At 41.6% G+C, this 22,179-nt stretch overlaps 1 protein-coding gene and 1 long non-coding RNA gene across 5 annotated transcripts in view; one reads left to right on the top strand and one right to left on the bottom strand.

The window, feature by feature from the left end:
- On the top strand, positions 1-5,987 carry LOC308570274. Its single transcript, XR_014001066.1, has 2 exons — positions 1-1,722; positions 3,611-5,987. It is a non-coding gene; the product is annotated as an uncharacterized lncRNA (long non-coding RNA).
- The window catches only part of RFTN1 (raftlin, lipid raft linker 1), a 107,412-nt gene continuing 90,511 nt past the window's right edge, over positions 5,279-22,179 (bottom strand). For all 4 annotated transcript variants that reach the window (XM_081164635.1, XM_081164634.1, XM_081164637.1 and 1 more), the window contains exons 8-10: positions 10,991-11,094; positions 9,277-9,358; positions 5,279-6,941 (exon numbers count right to left, since the gene is read on the bottom strand). In XM_081164635.1, the coding sequence (XP_081020761.1) occupies positions 6,480-6,941; positions 9,277-9,358; positions 10,991-11,094 (648 nt within the window). In that variant the 3' untranslated portion in view covers positions 5,279-6,479. The remainder of the gene's footprint in view (positions 6,942-9,276; positions 9,359-10,990; positions 11,095-22,179) is intronic.

Below are 22,179 nucleotides of genomic sequence, written 5' to 3'. Positions count from 1 at the left end.
AAACTTAAACAACACAAGCATTTCAAATAAGGTGTTAACAACCCTATTTCATCTGGAATATTTTCTCCGAAAGAAAAACAAGACCCCCATATAATTACAGCACTGACTTGTGTTCTCTGGGCTCCTCCCTAACTAGATATTTTCCAATGATGCTTTACTTATGAATCTCTAGGGATTTCTTATGCTTCTTAATGGTCTAATAGTGTAAGCATTTTTTAAACAACTGCAGGCTACTATATAATTCATTTGATGTGAAATTTCCTTGATTGGACAGGTTGCAAGATTATTCATACAGACTAGTACCTTGACTGCTCATTTATCCTACAAGAGAATCTGATGCAAGTAAAAGCATATCACGTATGAGACAGCAAGTCACCCTGACTTGACTTGAACTGGGGTTTACCAAACATGAGCTTCATCTGCGTAATAGCAAAATGCATCGATAGTTCAAAAGTATTTTCCACTTTGATGGCAAACAGTGACTTGGGAATGGAGTGAATGTGCCCTGCTACTGTGAAGCAGCCTTCGTTGAACCCCCAAAATGCATTTTAAGCTCCTGAAAACTAATGTGGCCTGTTTAGCATAAGAGCTGTTTTAAAGGGCAGCATCTGGTGGTGCTGTGTTCTTGCGCACACCCTCATTCTGCTTCTCCCTCAATTCTCTTTAAGACTTCACACTACTTTTGCAGCTGGGGAATTTGGGCGGACGGTGCATGCCTATCTGCTGATAGCAGGCTGAGTGGTGCTTGCAAAATCTTAATGTTTCTCCCAAGACATTCCTTATTTTTACCTTGGAATGCAGAAGCCACGTGCATTTTACAAGTAGGAGCAGATGGGAGATAAGGACTCCATTGCTCGCTGGTCGAGAACATAAGTTGCATTGCGGAGGTTAAAGACTCCGACCTCAGCTAGGATTAAGAAAATTGGAATCTCACTCCCTAAGCTCTACTCCTTTTGGGTAGATAATAGCATGCCAGTTCTAACCCGATATAAGACAACTTCCTATATCCCTAAGGGCATAAAGGAATGGAGCCTGTACTCAGTAACATAGCATAAACGCCATCAGTGGTGGGACGTTTTCAGCTATCCCCATCCTCTTTCCACCTCCCTTCATGTGCTGCTTTTAGCGCTTCAATCCTGGTTAGTTTGAACCACCTGTCATACCTGCATTGTGGTTTAATGTCGGCTTGCCAATCAAGAGCAAAGCATGGTTTAAGAGCTAGGCTGGTGAACCATAATTAAACTGCATATCCCTTTGGGGCATGCAATGGGGATTTGTAGTTCAAATAGCCCAGGATAGAAGCATCAAATCCAGGAAATGGACAGCGGAGCAATGGGGACTGCACTTGTTCCTGGTCTCATAAATAAGGAACTGAACTGGGCTTAAAAAGTCCCACCTAGATTTCTTTTATTTAAGGTACTTAAGAACAGCTGCACACATAGCTTCCATTTTCTGTACAATGAGGACTCTTTGACAATTATAGCGGCTGCTGACCTCAGGCAACATCCACCATGAATGGAGAGATACAGGTAGCTAAAGCCAAAGATAATATAATTACTAAGTTGAACCTTTTTCATTTTCACTAGCAGTATCTTGGCAACTACAGCAACATGATGTGAAATTAAGGAAACTTACATGAGCACCTCACTGTGGATTCTCTACACCACTCGAGAGACACAGTCAGTACAGGCACACCATCTTAGGCAGGTCTGCATGGAGCAGGTACCATTTGTATGAACTGTTTTCATCATATGGGGGGGGGGGCTGGGAGGGCAGATATCCAGTTTGCTTGGTTGTGGTGGGTCAAACACCGAGAGATGTGATTGTGAACATCATACTGGCAGCATATGCAGCAGTCACAGAGGCATACTGATTCATACAAACGGCATCATTATGCTATTGGCTGGAGCATGAGCTCTCTTAACAGCCGCACGCTCCCACAGGCAATTGTGGGAATCTAACATATCAGTCTCAGTATAATTGTCTTCATTCGTAGTTCCGACTTTAGAAGAAACAGCAGTCACTGGCTCTGATGCTACCAGCACAGGCTGCCTTCATAAAAATTAAGGATATGATATTGGCTCTGTGTTCTGTCTGCATCATTTCTTGTCTTGCCCTTTTCTATGTGATGTATCAGTTTCATAAATTCAGGCACACATCTGCACTTGTGCAATAATTTCCATCTAGACAGTAGGTGTGTGTGTACACATACATACATACATACAATATTGTGACCCAACTGCTTCACAACGAAAGGCTTTAAGCGTATCATTTTCAGTGTTATTTGCAATTATTTATCGTAGGATTTAAGAGTTTCAGATGGTCATCTTTAATAGTACTTTTGTTTTTAAACCAGGACAGCTGGTTGTCCTCTTCCAGTGAGTGCAAAATGCAACTTATTCGTCACTGTATTACTATAGATTTATTTCTGCAGGGGTGGTGCCCATTCTCACTCTATTTCCATGTATCATATTAAAACAGACATTTGGCCTATTACTGTTCTTCAAGAAAACAGACTTCTGAAACAATCAGTTGTTCTTGCAACTGCCATGGTTAATATTCAAGAATTAATTTATACCTTGCCAGTTAAAAAATGAGGTGTGGTTCAGGAAACACATCCCAGTGCAGTGATCGTGGGACAGAAAATGTCAGTAGCCTTAAAGCAGGATGTCTGCTTTGGTGTGTCTTGAGTAGACAGAATAATTTGGAGGGGACAGAATGCATTTTTTTAAAAAGAAAGTGTTTCTATCTAGTTAAATTAATCAAGATTAAAAGATATAATTTAGATATAAAGATTAAAAGATATAATTTTCAAAACAGCCATGAGAAGGCAGGCAATGGTTGGTGTTATCTACACACATTTGCACTGGTTACTTTATTGGGGATTGTATCCACAATAGCATGTGTAACTAATTTTGGTTAATAGAGCATTCCTGCCCTCTCCCCACTGTAGCTCCTTGTGCCCCTCAGGACTGGGAGGTCTTCTGGAATGGTGAGTATAGGCTGCAGATTTTTAGGATGCAGTAAGAATAAGCTTGGGGCGCAGGTGGCGCTGTGGTCTAAACCACAGAGCCTTGGGCTTGCCGGTCAAAAGGTCAATGGTTCGAATCCCCGCGATGGGGTGAGCTCCCGTTGCTCGGTCCCTGCTCCTGCCAACCTAGCAGTTCGAAAGCACGTCAAAGTGCAAGTAGATAAATAGGTACCGCTCTGGCAGGAAGGTAAACGGCGTTTTCGTGCGCTGCTCTGGTTCGCCAGAAGTGGCTTAGTCATGCTGGCTCCCTCGCAAGATGAGCATCGCGATCCCAGAGTCATTCGCAACTCGACTTAACTGTCAGGGGTCCCTTTACCTTTAAGAATAAGCTTGGCCATCATTCAGAATAGACAAACTGATATTTTGGATCTATCTGTTTGTAGAGCGTGAGACTCTTAATCTCAGGATCGTGGGTTTGAGCCCCATGTTGGGTGAAAGATTCCTGCATTGCAGGGAGTTGAACTAGATGAGCCTCATGGTCTCTTCCAACTCTACAATTCTATGATTCTTTATATGACTTTTCAGCAGTTGGAAGTAAAAGAATACATCTGTGTTTTTACCTGTTTCTTTTGTTCACAGCCTCCCTTCTGAGATCCTGATAACTTAGCAGAATGAGAGCCACATAGTAAGGCAGACATATTCTGGAGAGTGTTTGTAGACAGAACCGTAGCTTGTGTTACTAAAATTCTAAAATGGACCTTTAATACAGAAAGTTAAACATCCTTCCTGTACTTTATTTTAAGGCATCTATAAACTTGATTAAATGTTCTATGGGCACCTTAAATAACTAGCCAATATAAATAGATTTTGAATTCTGGGTGTGTTTATAGGGAGATGGCCATTTTGCCAAAATGTTTTAACACAGCGCTGAACCGCTACCTTGGGGGTGTCTCCATGGCAGATGAGGATGTAGAACAGAAGGGAAAAAGAGTGACTAGAAAGTAGTTGTAGGAAAGAGTAAATAATAAGAATGAGTGGGACCAAAGTCAGTAGATAGAAATGACAATGGCATTGCTGAGGCTACAATAATCCAGCTAATGGACCACAGGAGCTGATAGGGATATGCTCTCCATTTGGAGCTAGCAAGGGTTTGCAGCCCAAAGCATTGGTAAGTACTTGACGGTTAACACAGCTCTTAGCCTTATGTTCCTCTCCTAAACCAAAGACACAACAGTCACGTCTCTTGGGGTTGTGCTATAGGCACCCAGTGGCAACCACGAGAACCACTGCGAGCAAACAAAAAATGCAAAATGAAAGAACTAGAAGAAGCAAAAGAAAGGTAAAGGGGATGGAGGCGGGATTTTGAACAGGGTAGATCTAGCTTGTTTAGATTAAGAACCAGCAAGAGGAGGTTAGCCTTGATGCTGCTACTGTGTTGGTCAAAGAAGGGGCTTTGCAGCTTAGGATATGTTCAAAGCACTAAAGGGTTACCTACCCTTCCACCAAAATCTGTAGACTAGCATTCTAGAAGGGTTTTGACAAAGGCTCTGTGCTTCTATACAGAGATCATGAAGAACAGTAAACTACTGCAGGAATTAAAAGATTCACAGCTTTTATGTGTATCTAATTTTGTAGTGTCACTGGTATATATTTTTACAGATTATGGCACAGGCTTATAAAAAAGTAGACACAAAGTTATTTGTATTTAAGCAGCAATTAAATGTAAGATTGGGGCACAGATATTTCATGCTTGCTTCAGGGTGAGATACCTCTATCTAGAATTCCAAGAGTAATTAAAGTTATTTACAGTCCTGTTTTTCTAATATTCGGCTAAGTTGCTGAAGCCAAAGTAAACATTCTTCAATTACTTGGGGGAGGGATTAAATTGCCTTGTGTGTGCGGAATGAAATGATTTAAACTATCCTTCCATTATCTTTTATGCAGCCATTTGAAGTGGTACAGTTTTGTTTTAAAGTGTTCTGCAAATTGCAGTTTCTTGCAAATGAAGCTGACGGTTTAAAAAATAGCTTAAGTATGCATGATGTGTACCTAGAGACCATGTTTTATTGAGTCAAAATACTTTACAAAGAAACTAATGGGAACTATCAAACATAAATCAGCTGGTAAAGAAAAGCAGCTGTATTGTTTATAGACTTGAGTTTGAATTTGTGAAAGGACAGAAGGCATTTTCAAAACACTTTACAGATTCTAAACATTGCCCAAATGTGAGCCCAGGTGGGTTGCTAGGTAATGCAACTACAATGTATACATAAAAGGTGAGTGAGAATTAATATATATTTGAGAGCATTTAAAAATTCCAATAACACAAGTTTTATTGTAAAGATTAAATATGCCTGAAAAATATGAGAAAAATCCGTGATTTTACATCATGTACTATCAGTAGGGATGGGCTGAACAGCAAATTCCAACCTGTTTCAGTCTCACTGGTGCTCAATAATAGGTTTTATGCAATTTTTTTTTAACAATACATGGGAAGTCTGCATTTAGACCATGTGCACTTTACTACGTGAAATAGGCCATTCACTATGCAATGTATTAATTTCTAAAACGCTTGTTTCTGTGTGCACCTTTTGCAGACTAAAACTGCATCACAAAATCTGGAGAAACAGAAAATCAGGCTGAGTTGCATTCCAATCAGCAAGTAAATTTGGGACGGTTTTATTAGGCCCGTCTGCTGTGAAAAGTGGACCAAATAAATGCCTTCCCCATCCCTAGTTGTTAGCTGAGAAAATGGTGTATTAGTTTGTGCATTTCAAGACCATAGTGGCTTCTATGTTTGCTAGCAGATTATTTTCTTGAGGAAAATTCTCAGTAAGGACTCACCTGCTTCCAATACAAGTAGGTGATAAATGCCCCCGGTCCTCCGTTTTATGAAATATACACAAGTTAACCAGGTTGTCTTTTACATGCATTTAGTTTTATGGTCTGTTTTATGTGACATGTTGATTAGCAACCTAAAAATCTGGAACATAATCTTGATTAAATGGTAATCGGATACACTGAGTATGAATGAGATTCTTAAGCATATAGAAAATCATTGCGTTCTCTTTCTCTCTCTGCCACTAGTGGTTTCCCAGACAAAAACACTTTATTGCTTTAGATTTTTTTTTGCAAGAGATTAGTAGTTCCAAAGGCATACTAATAAATGTGTTTAAGACAAATACAATTTATAGCCACTTCTTTAAAGCTTCTTATATCCTGAACTCCCATTTCACAAAACTGGATAAAAATATGGTGCACGCCAATTATACTTTGTTTAAAAATATGAACATATAAAGCACAGGACAGTTTCTGTTTGGTTGAAAAAGCAGCTCAACACAGTTTCCAATATCCATGGGTTTCCCTGGGTGGCAGAAAAAGCCTGAATAGGCTTGCATACATTGCCAAGTTGAAAATGCAATAGGACTAACATTTCCCCTGTGTACCTGTAGAAAACCAGCAATGTGAAATCAAGTGAGTTTCTTACTTTGGCAAATAATTGCCTCTCTCAGTCGAACTGACACCCGGCATCGAAACTGGTTTCTGTTGCTTCTGCTCCACAGCTCCAATCAGTGTCAGTTGCAGTGCAATGGTCTTGAAATATTTGGCCCTCACAGTTTTCATGCATGCCTGTCTGCTCCAAACACAAGCCTCCTCCATCTTGTTCAGCAGTATGACCTGCATTCCACTTTTCTGCAAACACTTCATTGTTGTAGAGAGGCACGTCTCCATGCCCAAGAGTTTCGGTTCCTCCGTCTTCAACAGCAGCCAGCTGTTGATCTGAGATTACTGGGAACTGCAAGCCACTTTCAGTTGTGCAGAACTGTGTTTCTGAGTTTCTTGCATTTTCCGTAACTTCTAACTCTAGCATTTCTCCTGTCTGGTGCCGCTCTTTGGCACTTAGTTTTGCCTTCAGAGATTTCTTGGCTTGCTTCTGGTGTCTGTCTTCTTTGGAGAACCTCCAATGAAACTGCAAACAGATATAGTGATAAAGGTTATGTTAAAAAAAGAGAGAGAGGCACCAGCAGAAATCTGTTTAAATTCAATGCTGAATGTTAATTTAATAAGTGTGATGAGACGAGGCAGGTTGTGGATTTCTATTTTTAAACAGGAGCACTTTTTAGGAAAGTGAAATAGCTTGGCTTGTTAGCTCTCCTGTAGGTACATGCTAAGCTTCTCTTAGAAAACAGCAATCTTCTTAAATGGCACACTTTGATCTGCGTTTTAAAAATGTGTTAACCTCCCCAATCTCTTCTATGAACTAGTGAAAGTTCACAGACAGCATATGTAGGATGTTTCCTTTATATATGGCAATGGGGAGCTGTTACGCACCCGGTTTTGTGCATCTTGTCCACAGTAAATGAATGAACAGTTGCAGCACAAGGTATTGTCCTCCTGCCTCCTACCCTCCAAACTCAGATAGGTGCAAGGTATGATGTTACATTTTTATTATTTTTTTGGGAGCAAGCCCAGGTAAGGCACACATACAGAGACATGTTGATTAAGACAGCATTGCTTTTGGAAAAAAATGCTCATAAGAGGAAACCTTGCCACTTATGCAAACAAGTGTTTGAAAAGTTTGGTATGTACACTATTTTAAAAAACCAACATGCAAGCCCTCTTCGAAATCATTTTAATATGAAGTTCATTCAAGTACCCTGACGTAGCGTGCTCTTGTCTTAACGTATCTCATGAGCATGTCACATCTGGCAACTGGAGACGGTAGGTACACGGTTATTTCACTATTGCTATTATTATTTCACTCTTCTACCATAGCTGGCATAAGGCATTAATTTATCCACATGGGTGGATCAGCTCATCCGTGTGCGTGTGAAGGGGGTGGGGTTTTTCACATCTATAGGAAATGTGCTTTCATTTTTTGTTCGTTTTTAAAACCCAAACACACACAAAAACAGCTGGAAAAGTATGTCTCAAAGTATGCTAACACTTCTGCTTATTGCTATGATAACTAACCTGGGCCAACATCATGCCGGCCTGTCCACCTCATTCCCAATCTCATAATCTCTCATTTCATCGGACAGAAATGCTGACACTGACTTAAACCAGATTACCGTATTTTTCGTTCTATAGGACGCACATTTTCCCCTCCAAAAATTAAGGGGAAATGTGTGTGCGTCCTATAGAGCGAATGCAGGCTGCGCCGCTAAGCCCAAAGCCAGAACAGGAAGACGGAGCACTGCGGAGCGCTCCGTCTTGCTGCTCTAGCTTGGGGACGGCTGCGCGCAAACCTCTGCAGGGCAGCGGGGTGCCTTCACCCCGCTGTCCTGCAGGGCCTAGCAAGGCTGTTCCCAAGCCAGAACAGCGAGACGGAGGGCTCCGTCTCGCTGCTCTAGCTTGGGGACGGCTGCGCGCAAACCTCTGCAGGGCAGCGGGGCGCTGCGCTCCAAAGGCTTCAGGGACCTTTGAGGCTGGCGGTGGGGGAAAGCAGCGCTTCCCTCCACCGCCAGCCCCACAAGCTCTGGTGAATGTACCTTGAACGCACCTTGTTTTAGAGGGGGAGAACAAGAAAAAAAAAATTTCCCTGTTCTCCCCCTCCTATGGTCCGGTGCGTCCTATGGTCCGGTGCGTCCAATGGAGCGAAAAATACGGTATGTATTTCCATTGCACTGTTATAATTTCATCAAGATTGCTTCCTTCTGTTTATCTCCAAAATACCTTCAAACCACAGAAAGATACGGGTGTGTGCATGCAGCTGCCCAACTATATATAACTTCCCTATCTATATAAGTCACTTTTTAAAAAGATTGTTTTTAAGATATAGTTAAACCATGCACATTTAATAATTAGAAAATAACATTATTGAGGCCAGAATGAACAGAACGACACAACAGCACTATGTATAGCTGGATGCTAAATCAACCCAGTGTGCTTTGGTTCTTTTTTGAAGGTTAAAAGTCACAAATGGAAAAGTTTGTTAGCTTGTAGTCCTGCACTACACCTAAGTATATATTCTAAAGTGTGAGTGGACAGCAATTGAGCTACTCAAGAGTTATGTGGAAATTCAAGAGTTATGTGGAAAATCTAAAGCTGAATCCAGGTGGGGGTGAAGCATCTCATATACCACACAGAGTCCAGCTCTCTTGCTGTAATGGGAGAAAGGAGGACGGGACCTCTCACTTATTTTTTCTTTAGTTTAACAACTCAAGACATAGTTCAAAAGTGTTCCGCAGCAATCTTTTAAACCACAGCAGTGTTAAACAAGCTGTTTCTACTGATGTGGAAAATCAATTAGACTATGACAGCTTTGCCAAAGCAAACACACAGAGCAATTCAAGGCCATATACCTTAGACTGTTTCTTCTTGGTTTTCTGGGGCAGGAGGGGTCTCTGAAGAAAGACGATCTGCTTAGTAGCCAAATTCCCATCCCTATATTAAAATATATATATATATATAAACACAATCCTACAAATGGCTTCCATTTATCCGGGGTGTCCTTTAAAATTCAAGGAACATCTCATAACCATCCATTAAAATCAGTGTTTAACAAGATCCCGAACACAGTGGCCTTTGCCAGACTAAAACACTAGGATTGGCACTTAAAACATTCAGCTCTCCAGAAGCCTCTTTTTCACTCATGTCTATTGCGTTGTGATACATTCCGACAGTGGTACAGTATATACTTTGTCTGCCAAAATGTTCTGGAGTTGAGGTAGAAGCCCTTAATAAATGAGTCATTCCAGAAACATCAGTCCACATGAGGGATGTCTTTGAACTGTAATGGATCCTAGCAAAGAAACTACAAGGCCTCGTATACTGCTGATTAACATATTACATAGCTGTGCAACAAAACTCAAAATAAAACTAAATACACAGACTGACCCTTAATTCAACTGAGCTTAAAGGCTCCATGGGCAGGTCCAAGAGAGCTTGTGGGCCAAGGAAGGAGGAGGAGAAACACAAGCGTGAAGAGCAAAGATGACAGCCAAGGAAAGGCTGTTTCATATGCTATTTCTGCATGTTTATATTGGTGGATTTGACAAAAGAAAATCTGTTCCCACCGCAAGGTGATTTACTGCATGAAGGAGAGCTATGGGAGATAGAGTCTTTATTTATATATGGCCCAATGTGTATTTTTTTTATTGTCGGACAAAGCAAATTCAATGGGCCTTGCCAAGACATGGGTTAGCTTGCAGCTGGAATGCATGATTCATGAAGAAACCAGGATCTGTGTGAATCTGTACCAAGAGGGAACAGCCTAAATGAATTCTAGATGGATAGCTGTGCTAAGCTCTTGTATCAAGCACTAATGAGAAAAGAAGTGCCCCATGACACCTTAAAGACTATTGAACATTCAGGGACTAGAGTCTACTTTGTCATGTGCATAAAGTACAGGTAACGTCTCATTTGTGCAGGGATTGTATTTCTGGCCCCCACATGCATCTGTGGAGTGTGCATAAGCCCATGCTGTATTTGGACCACTTCCAGGTCTGCAGCAATGATTGTGTGTGTGGTTGGCATCAATCAGACATGTGTAAAATGGTTGCTACCTGTACGTGACAGACCAACAGATGTCTCTGCATTTCATGGCCGTTAGGCTCCACTGTTCACACTCCCCCACTGCCACAACAGGCATGTATCTGCCAACCACTTCCTCCAACTGACGAAGTGGGCTTTAAACTTGTTTGTTTAAATGTTGGTATTTAAACCTATGCTGTAAAGTGGCAGGTGAACCAGGTCACTGAGATGAAACAGCATCTGAGAGGTGAAAGGGAATGCTCAGCCCCCACCTTCAACAGGAAAGGAAAGTTAAAACCATTGGTTAGCATCAATTATCTGAGACGGGACTTGAGTCTGAAGCCCAGATATTCTGCACAGCCTGCCAAACGCCTCTCGTTACTCGCCCTGCTGGGCAAACAAAGAGGAGGAACTGAAGCATTTCATGTTCGTACCATGATTCTCACAGTTGTGGGCTGCTTTAATGCACACGGATAGGGACCCCATGCTATGAGCAAGGATGGCTTTTATGACTGACTCCCATAGGCTTTTTCTGCACCGTACCTGTTTGTCTTTACAACTGGAGTGGGAAGCACGCAAGTCAGCTGCCAGCCATATATGGCGAGAGAGTTCAGCAGGGGAATGTAATCTGCCTGCACTCGAGCCCCCTGGGGAAGAGAAATTAAGCCGTTAAGAGTTAAATGTGAAAAGTGAGGCTATTTTATAAAGGTTGTTTATTTACGGGTGAGGATAATTTCTGCCAGTTCAGCAAAAGAGGAGAAGAAATAAATACTGAAAAACAAAAGGAATGAAGGGTCATTTTTCAGTTCTTGCTGAAGGGTTAAATAATTTTGTTTAAACAGGAGAAACACATTTCTTTCCATGCTCCAAAACCTTCCGTGTGGCAGCTGATGAATCAGATCAACAGGACTAATTCATTTTGTTTTGTTGGAGATCCCCTGGATGAATGGCCTCCTGCAATATTAGCTGAAAGAGAACAATTACCTCCTTCCAGACAAAAGGGTATTCAAGCAGTACAAAAATCCAGCTATGCTAACCAGGGCTAATTCTGCTCTGAACTATACAAGGTGGAGCTGCTGAGCAATTCTGTTAAAATAAAGCGAGCAACTCTTAAGTTTACACCAGTTGAGCCCAGAGAATAGCTGCTCCTTTGATTTCCAGAGCATCTCATGGTGTGTTAAACGACATTATGGTGGTAATGAGTACAGGTCATTTGCATCCAGCAGCATGAAAATATGGATGCAGTCCATTTTATTCCCTTTGTCATGCACACAGACACAAGAGCACAGCCTGTTTGTTATGTTTCATCAGCAAATGCACGGGTGAGATAAAAATGGTACCTTTCACTTTAGAGTCTGGCTCTGCCAATTGTCTCAGATAAAATACGAGATCAAATAATTCCCTGCAGTGAAGTACAAAATGGCAGCTATGACAGACCACTCCAGAGAGAGGACTAATCAACAAATTTTCATCTTAGCTTTATAAAATATCCTCCAGTTTACTTACAGTATTATAGCTCTATATCGGTCTTTTAAAAAAAAAAAAAAAAGCATTTTTGTGCTAATTATCAATTAAATTTTTTTAAAAAAACTGATGCCAAGCAATGTCATTTGCACTGCAGTGGATGGAACATAGTGGGATGTAAACACAGAAAACGCACAATATTTTCAACAGTGTGAAAACTCAGCTGTAATTCTACTTGTACCTTGTAAGAGAAGAGGAATAGCGCTAGGAGCTACCTATCTGGAAACAGTCACAGTCCACTGCATTAATCCTCGTAACAACCTCCTGAGGTAGGTCATCATTACTCCTATTTTACAGATAGGGAGCTAAATTTTGAACCAGTGGCTTGTCCTAGGCTACTTGTCACTTCTGCTTTGCTACCATGATTTTGGAATGAAGCTCACCATGCCACAAAAAGCACCCCTTCCCTTAATTTCACTCTTCTTTTTCTCTCTCCTTCCCCAAAATTCATTTTGCCTATCACTACCTGCTTTGTCCACTTGATCACAAAATCATAGGACTGTAGAGTTGAAAGGGATCCCGATGGTCATCTAGCCCAACCCCCTCAGCTAAAGCATCCATGACAGATGGCCACCCAACCTCTGCTTAAAAACCTCCATGAAGGAGAGTGAGTATGTTCCACTGTTGAACAACTTGAACTATCAGAAACTTCTGCAGCCTAGAATAGCATTAGCTTTTTTTGCTCCCGCATCACACTGTTGACTCATGTTAAGTTTGTGGTCTACTAAGATCCCTAGATCCCTTTCACATGTACTGCTGGCAAGCCAAGTGTCCCGTCCCCCCCTTATACTGGTGCAGCTGGTTCTTTCTGCCTGGAACCTGACATTTGTCCCTATTAGAATTCATTCCATTACTTTGGGCCCAGTTCTCCAACCTGTTAAGGTGATCTTGAATCCCAATTCCATCTACTGTGGCATTAGCTACCCCACCCATCTGGTGTCATCTGCAAACTGGATGAGCATCCCCTCAATTCCTTCATCCAAGTTGTTTATAAAGACATTGATGCTCAAAAGGACTAACTTAAGGAGTCCAATTTAAAGACCAGAAATACTCTCCTCAGAAGCAGCTGGCAGGACCACCATTTACAGGCAGGTCTCTATGAAGAAAAAGGGTTGGTGAGGGACGATCAGTATCAGCATAAACATGACCCATTTCCTCTAGAGCATAGCAGGATGCTTCTGACAGCTATCACAATCACAACAGGATAACACTGCCTCCTATATCAAGACCCCGTAGTATCTTGCTGCCAAACAGATTTCTCTCCTTTTGATAAGTTTTTCAAATAGCCCAAAGCCCAAGGGTCCTAGTTACAAGGGAGCACCACCCATTTCTGTCACGGCACGCAACAAGATGTCAAAGCCTGAGACTAAGCCATTCTGGCACATTGGGGCATCCTCTTGGCATCTGCAGAAGCGGAATCATTTCAGTGCTGCACGTTTTTTTCCTGCCACAGACTTTTTTCCCAGTGACACAAGGCTGTAAAATCCAAACTGGTCTCACTTGTCAAACCAGCACTCTCTTCAAGCAGATGCCGTCTTAGACCTTTGCACAAATTCAGGGAGGAAAAAAGCCAAGCGCTGAGCTGAGCTTAGCTTCAAGTTCTTTGAACATCTATCAGCTCGAAAAACGAAGGCAAAGGTCAGTTTAAAAGAGCAGTGAGCAGATTTCTAGACAGCCAAGCGCTGCTTCTCTCCACATTTCACTACAAAGTGTTACAGCCATTACAATTGTCAAGTTGCCCAGCCTGCCCTGTAAATTGGATCCTGTTACACGCAAGGAAGTATATTTTCATTTGGTTCAGATTAAGGACCTTTCACAGCCCTTGGGAATCATCAGCCTCTCCTTAGCTACAGTGCCAAATTGCTGAGGACCCCTTACTCCCGGAGTTATGTGCCATCTGGTGAGTCTGCCTCCCCTAATAGTAAGGGGCCTTTGGGGGCTTACTCCACAGCAAGGCCACTGAGGATGCCTAGCTGGGCCAGCTTCTGATGGCAGCCATATTATATCACTCACAATGCCTCAGAAGGCAGCTCAACTTATGGGGCACAGAGAAGAAAAACCACAGGTGTCTTCAGGAGCCAAAAAGGCAGCTGTCTGCAGTGGTACCTGCTGAAATGCTAGACCCCATCAGCTGCCTAGAGTTGCTGTGGGGTGGTGTCAGGGCTGCATCAAATAGACTAACATACCACCCAATAGCCGAACAAGGGAAAAAGCATTACTTAGGAACATGAAAAGTTGCCCGTATACCTATCTGTCCATCAAATTCATTGTCATCTACACTGACTGGCAGTGGTACCCCAGGATCTCAAGCAGAGGATCTTTCACATCACCTGCTGTCTGATCATTTTAAATGAAGCTCTCAGGGAATGAACCTGCGGTCATCTGAATGCAAAGCATGCTCTCTGCTGCAGAGTCATGCTCCCTTCCCAAGTCTGAACAGGTCAACCAGTTCTGGCCAGTGACAATATAAATGTGAGAGGGGAAAGACTGAATTGCTTTCTACCCGAGGGCAGCACCATTAAGCATTTATCCTTACAGAAAGTACCGTACTGGCCTGAATATAAGCCTCACTTTCTTTCCAAATTCCAACCGTGGAAAGTTAAACTGCGGCTTAAATTTGCAATCTTACAAGAATTGGCTTTTACGAAATCGCTGCTGAAACGGATATATGATAAAATGGAACGGGTGTGAGTGCCTGCGGAATTTCAAGGGAGCAGCTTATATTCGGGTATTGTATTTTTTTCTTTCTGCCCCTTGAATTTTAAAGGTGTGGCTTATAGTTGGGCGAGGCTTATATTTGGGTCAATACAGTAGCTCCAGGTAAGGAAAGTAGAGAAAACTGTGTGTAAGTTGCAGTGTACATGTCATGAAGAAGCAGCACATGGGAACATCTCACAAAACTAACTACATGCGGTTTTCTTGAGTCTTCTGCACAACCCTGCCACATGCCTAACGTCAAGGAAACTACCGCAAAAGTTGCATGTATGTCTTTCACATTTATTTCAGGGGCAATAAAAATGGAAGCATGATCAAATGCCGCCAGCAATGATCCTTGGAGTAACTAGAATGACAAATGAAGAGGGCAGAAACAGCATGTAGAATACACTGTCTCTGGTAACTCAGCAAAATATGCGTGACTTGCAGCTACGATGATTCACTGCGCATTGTACTGAAATCTGAAAGGTGACAACGCAACAGTTTAGGTGGCAGCGTCCCCCCCCCCTTACATAAAATTCCAAACTCTACCATGCATGTAGGACCTAAAATAAAATGCTAGGGTGTATCCTTAGGTCCTGGAAGGAGGACTTCCACTTATGATTCCTGCCAGCTTGCCATGCCTTCCTTCAAGATGTCGTAAGTTGTAGACGTTTAAGTGAAACATTCCACTCCCTCCTCTTACCCCCAAATTCTCTCTTTTTATTTTTATTTTATGTTGTGAACCACCCCGAGATCTATGAATAAAGGGCAGTATATTGTTATTGTTGTTGTTGTTGTTGTTGTTGTTGTTAATCCAATTGACAGTAAACATTATATGGCTTCTCAGTATGCCCAGTTTCCATTGTTTTCTTTTTAAGTATATTTATTCTTCTGAAAACCCCAGAGCATGTCTTCTTGTTTTTGGGTGGCTCCATTTTGGCTCCATTTCTGTCTGTGCTCACCACCTGCATTTGCTATTAGAGGAAGTGATTAAAGGGCACTAACAACCCAAGCATTTAAAATGGCATTTCATACTTATCATTGGAGACGGCAGAAATGTTAAGTTGTAACCCAATCAACACGTAAGGTGAATCTATAGCAACAACGTATGATTTATTTATTTTTTAAGCTCAACATAACAAGAAATGGTCAAAACCTCGAGACAAAAGATTTTTTCTTTTTAAAAAAGCATAGTCGCAGGGAGTTGAGGGGGGGAGATAGTGTGGGCTGATCTACAAATCAAACTGAGAGACGTTTCCTTCTGTGAGAGAGCAAGCGAGCAAAAATTTAATGAACTCATTCTCTCATTCCCCATTCTCCTGCAGTTGATAAGTAATCTCTGATCACACCTTGAGTGTCAAAAACCAGAGCATGTTGAGATGGCTGTTTTCCTGTCTTGCAGCAGATAAAAAGAATTCAATTTTACTTATGATTTTGTAGGGTTTTTTCTTCTTTTCTCACTCAGCAATAGTCTAGCTCATTAGGAAAAACTAGAAAGCTCTGCAATTTGAGAAATAAGAGGGGGGAAATATCTAGGCCAAGTCACTAGAAAGGAAAACAACCTGCATTAGCAATTTTATCTTTTTCCTCCTCCTAAATAAAACAAAATTGAGAAACAAACAAAATAACAAGATCTAGAAGCCATATAACACAGGGGGAAGCTCATTTGCAGCAATTAATTCCCCATGCCCAATTGGTGGGTTGAAGTTACAATTTTAGAATTTGAAGCGATGTAACTGGCCATCAATCTACCTCAATCACTTGTTTGTTGAAGAAAGATAGCAAATCTGCAGCATGATGCTCCCCAGACATTCTGGACTATGACTCCCATCATCCTTTACCATTAGCTAAACTGGCTGCAACTGATTAAATTGCAGTCCAAAACATTCTAGGAAACACCACCATGTTGGAGAAGGCTATGACAGCATATGACATAAACAGCCCTGATAAGTGCCTGGTAACTTCCCTCTTTGAAACCACAAAGAAAGGCACAAACCACAAACGAATACAGGCAGTGGGGCCTATGGACTTCGCTAAACATCTCTCCCCCAAAAGCTGAAAAGAAAAGAGGTTCTGACTCAGTTTCCCCCGTTCTTTATGATGTTAGGGAATGCTCAGCACACACAGATGCACTGGACGCTCAAGGCATTTCCTGAAATGAAAAGGTCAGTTCTTCATTGTGTGGAGCTTCTTTTATCGATCTCAACTTTTCCACAACAAGAATCTGTAAGGCTATGAGCACACTAACAAGGGAGTAAGTCCTATTGAGCTTACTGGAACAGCCTTCTGAGTAGACATCTACAGGATTGTGCTACAAGTCCAGCTTGGAGTGAGTGGAGCAGAAAACCAGTGAGATGGGTGGGTATACCAATGGAACAAGCACCCCGTCTCCAGCATCAAGCAGATAATACCTTTAATATTGGCAGTGTGCCAGACGGAGTACTTGGAAAGGGAGGCAGAATCACAGATATGCTACTGTGACCTATCCTTTGCACCACCACCACACTGCCCCCAGGCAAAGGGGTCTACGTTGCTACAGCACCTCATTCACTGACCTGGCATTCAGCAGCATATTATTAAGACAAAATGAGGACCCTGAGCGGGAGAAGGACCATAAGGAGCCAGGGCTTAAGTCAGTTAATTTCATTCCTCTGGATTCAATTATCTTACTGGTGATGGTTCTGGTGGGGAGGTGGACTACTTCACCTACTTCAAAATGTGGCATCTGATTCCTCATGCATTTTGGGTCCTGCTTGCTTATGCTACAGAGAGTGTAAACAAACCTTACACTAGAGAAAAGCTCACCAGTTCCGCCCGCCCCCCGGGACTTTCACTCCAACAGAACCAAACCTAAGGTGTATGCTCAGATTCTTGAAATCTCTCCCTGCTTGGAGATTAGGGTGTGCAGAACATTAGACTGTAAAAAAAATAACATCTCTCAGTCATTTAGATTGCAGTTATTAAAGAATTTGGAGGTAAAAAGCTATACGCAAAACCATGCATTTCAGCTAGGCTACTTCTAAGGGCCCAAAATCCAGCCAATTCAGAAAAATCTTGCCATTATCTTTGCTTTGTACACTGTATCTTAAATGTATTCTGCTGAAGGACAAAGCTGGCTTGGTGTTATTTGCTTTATGAATTAAGTAGAGGACAAGTCCCAGTTTCCCAACACACACATTTGCTATTTCACCCCAACACTCTTCCTACATGGATTCACACACACACAAACTTCTTATCAAGTAGTTACAGGAATATTAAACTGGAGTGTGCCTGAATTTGTGTCAGTGTAACCATGTTTGGTAAAATTCTGGACGTTTATGTAATTCAGACATACAAATTATAATGCACTTTTGCATTCAGTTGGGCCAGTGTTCACAACATTCTGTTTTACTTAGCATTTTAGTTTGAAAACCCAAGTTCCACTATCTCTGCACTTCCTGCAAGATTGTATAGTTGAAGGAAAGAGCCTCTAAAATGTATGATAAGCTCAGAGATAAACAATGGCGAAAACAGCTTGAAAAATGAAGTTCTTTTTATTCAGATGTCTGTTTACTTTCATACCCCTTACTTAGTACAAACACAATACAAAAATGGTGTAAGAAATGATCCCTATGTTCAAAGTGCAGCACTTTTAAACATTAAGGACAGAAACTGCTGCCAAGCTACACTGTTACATCTAAGAACAGTTTCTGCAAAACCTGATCCTTGGCATTCTGAATATTTCTAAGCTAAACAGAAACACGCACACATCAAAAAAGCCTTTTAAAGGAAAAAAGCCCAAATACACATTGCTCAACAACCCCTTTCTCATCCATATAGAAAGAGAAGCCCAAAGGGCACCTACCAAAATCTTCTCCCACCTTCTTTCTAGGTCACCTTCAAACAGCATCCAGGACCTTTCAAAGGGCTGAATTTCACGCTCATCACTTTTGGCCCCCTGTTGCTTTAGGCATGCGTAGTTTGTTCAGCAGCAGGCATCAAACTGTGTTGCTCAAGCCCAAACTCATCACACATTTAACAGATCGAGAATGAAGGCCAAATCAGAGCTGGCTCTTCATAGACACTTCCAGAAAGAACAGCAGATCATCGTATTTACGTCGCTCCTGCTCACCCACCTCGCAAACCCCAAACCCCTCATCAGTAAAGAGCTCTGCTTTATGAATGCTCTGCAGCAAAAACATGGCTACACAGTGGAATCATTTCCACTAGGCAATCTGCCATCTCAACAGATTGAAACTGTGTACTCATACTTCGTGTCAAAATGCTGAAAATGCACAGCAGCAGCAACCACAAAAAAGGCACTCCAATGTCTCCAGAAGAGCTAGAGAGAGACAACTGTCACCACCACCTAAATTCTCTTAAGTCACAGGACGTATTTTCAGAGAAAACCTTCACTCAAGAAATGAAGTTTCACCAACATCATGCAGCCAGGGAATTATTTTGCAGAACTTGCAAAAGGATCAGCTTGCAAAAGAATTATCTTCTTTTATTTGGTGCAAAAACATGAAGACAGGCAAGATGTGGGGAAGCAAAGAAAGGCTGTGTAGGCTCTGGTTAACAAGGGACTTTCCTATGCAAAGAGAATTAAAATCAAAGAGGTTTCAATGCTAGATCACACAAAGTCTAGTGGAATTAATGCAGCCCAACATTTATAGGGTAGAAGTAATAGGGAAGCTTAAGGCATGTAATCATTAAGAGGCCCCTGCTCAAAAAGGCAAGAATGCCACAGTTTGTTCTAAATTTTAAGAGTTAAATAACTCAGCACTACTGCATCCTGTCTATTACTTGGCAAGGGCTACATACTGTGACAGCTGGAAGCTTTACATTCTCTACTCAGTGACATTTTACACACATACCGAGCGCATCAGAGTGTTGAACATGTTCCCCTTGCTTACACTTGGGAGGCTCCTCTGTTGTTAGAAATTAAGCACGCCATGCTTTTTGTCCATAAGGAGATGCTGATTTCTGCTCAAACTTGATATAATGCACACGAACACAGTTAAATGAAGTTGTGAACGAAAACACAACTGAACTTCCGCTGCTAAGCGCACTCTTACAGCAGGACACACACACACATACACACACAAAATTATTTGGGAGAATCCTAAGGGGTACTTAGGTGTTTCATGCCCAAGAGGAAGGGAAAGGAAACTTACGGAAAATAATTTCACATTTAGCAAAAGCTCTACTGTGCAGCCTATGCAGACTTAGGGTTTGGTCTGAAGGAACACAATGCACCCAGATTACTAATGCTAAGCAGGTCTGGGTCTAGTCAGTGCCTGGAAGGAAGATGACATAAGACCCTATATATGTCAAACTGAAAAGGTAAAATAATGATTTATTCTTATGTCCTATAATTTTGTATGGGTGGGGCACTGAGTAGAATGATCTACCCTTGGAAGCTGATGTACCCAACTGGTTTTCTGATGCCTCCTGTAGGATGTTTCTGCTAATAGGACTGGTAGTTCTGACAACACACTAGTCAGGTTCAGGAACCAGGGGACACCCTGAGTGGTTAATGCAATCATTCCTAGATCCCCACCTTCTTCTGGAGAGAATCCATTCAGCTTTGTTTACTGAGGAGTTGAAGGAAATATCTACAGCACTGAAAGAAAACTTATATCAAAACTTACTAAACATGGCCCAGAACTAATTTCAGAAACCAATTTGTGATGGCACCCTAAACATTCCACTTCACCAGCACTATTGTGTCCAGTTTTGTTCAGGTGGACTGTTCTAAGTGGTGGACCTCTATATTTTAGTCCTCCTGGGGATCGTGACACTCACAGCAGTTTGCTGTGACCAATTTATGGTACACTTTGGAGATAAAGGTACTTGTGTCAGTTCTGACTCCACAGTTAGAGAAGACATTATGAACACAGCCACGACTCCTACTTTCTATGTTAAACTTGTGCAACTTAAAGACAGGATTCTTGAAGAAGTGAGACTATCCACTTGTGTTCTTGATCCTTCGAGGGCGACACTGGTATCCTTCTGAAAAGAAGCTAAGGGGTCTGTCTCAAAAGGTAAGGCAATCAGGCTACTTACAATGTAATTCAAACACAGGGCTAGGAAGAAGCATGGTCTAGTGATTCTTATCTTTTTTCTAATATGTAGCTCAGAAATGCTTCAGGATTCAGCATTACCACATGGCAGCTGGTACCCATTAGGTAGGGAGCGGGAAGGCAGAGTATCTAAATGTAGGCAGATCCAGGAAGTTGCAATAGGCAGAACTAATGGGAAATGGGGCACTAAAAGGCTGCAACCATGTACACACTCACATAATGGAAACTCAACTTGAACACAGTGGGACTCACTTCGGAGTAAAATGCATGGGACTATGTAACCCAATCTAATGCATGCTTATTTGGAAGTGAGTTCTGTTGAATGTGGTAGGATTTGAACCCAAGAAAATATATACTGGATTTCAGTCTTAGGATTTCCTACCCACTTTTTTTCTAGTGCTGCTGCATCTTTAACAGCAGCCTGACATGCAGAAAGTAAACAGGTGAAACACTCAATAACATGACTATACAGAAAACAGCTTCCAGTCTGAGCTCCTGTATGCATACTTAAAACTGCATTTGCTCTTAAACCCCCAGAATGCCTTGTATAGCACTCTCAGCTGCACTGGCTGCCAATTTGTTCCTGGGCAGAATTAAAAATGCTGGTCTTTCCTTTAAACCCTTATATAGTCTGGGACTAGAATACTTCTTTTCATGAACCTACTTGGGAGCTTCATTCAACAACTGAGGCCCTGTTAATTATACCCTTATCATCTGAAAAATGGCAGATGGCAACATTATAACCTTTTTAGCTGCAGTTACTATAACAGCCTTCCTCAACTCCCTATGTGTACTTAAGACTACAACTCCCATCACCCCTGACCACTGGTAGCTAGGGATGATGGGAGTTGTAGTCCAATAACATATAGGGACCCAAGGTTGAGAAAGGCTGTACTAGACTGTAGAATGACCTCTATAAAGAGACCCATGTGTCTACTTTCTGATGCATCTTTGTATGAACTGCTAAAACTTAGCTTTTAATTACTCTGCTGTCCAGCTTTGGCTGTTTCTTAGGTTGTGTACACTCTAAACTTCAAAGTACGTTCTTTGCCTCAATTCTGGGCACTGTAGTTTATTAAGGGTTCCTAGGAATTGTAACTATGTGAGGGTTAAACCACAGTGCCCAGAATTCTTTGAGAGAAAGAATGTGTTTCAAATGTGCTTTAAAGGTGCCGTGTGACTGCTTCTATTTCAAAATTGTTTTTAAGTTTTCATGAGTTATCTTGAAACACACAGAAAAGCAGGTATAAATGTTTTTAATATACTCCTATTAATAATAATGATTTTAAAACAGACTGAAATAATTTGGTATAAATGTGTGTAAATTTGCTGGGATTGCTAGCTCTGGAGTTAAGCAGGGATAAGCAGATGTAATATAAAAGGGTTTTATTTCTTTTTTAGGAGCTGCATGCTTGATGTTAACCATGCACTTAAACACTGAGTTGA

Source organism: Podarcis bocagei (genome assembly GCF_964188305.1).
Source record: "Podarcis bocagei genome assembly, chromosome: 12".
Taxonomy (NCBI): Eukaryota; Metazoa; Chordata; class Lepidosauria; order Squamata; family Lacertidae; genus Podarcis; species Podarcis bocagei.
This window is presented reverse-complemented; position numbering and strand designations above follow the sequence as displayed.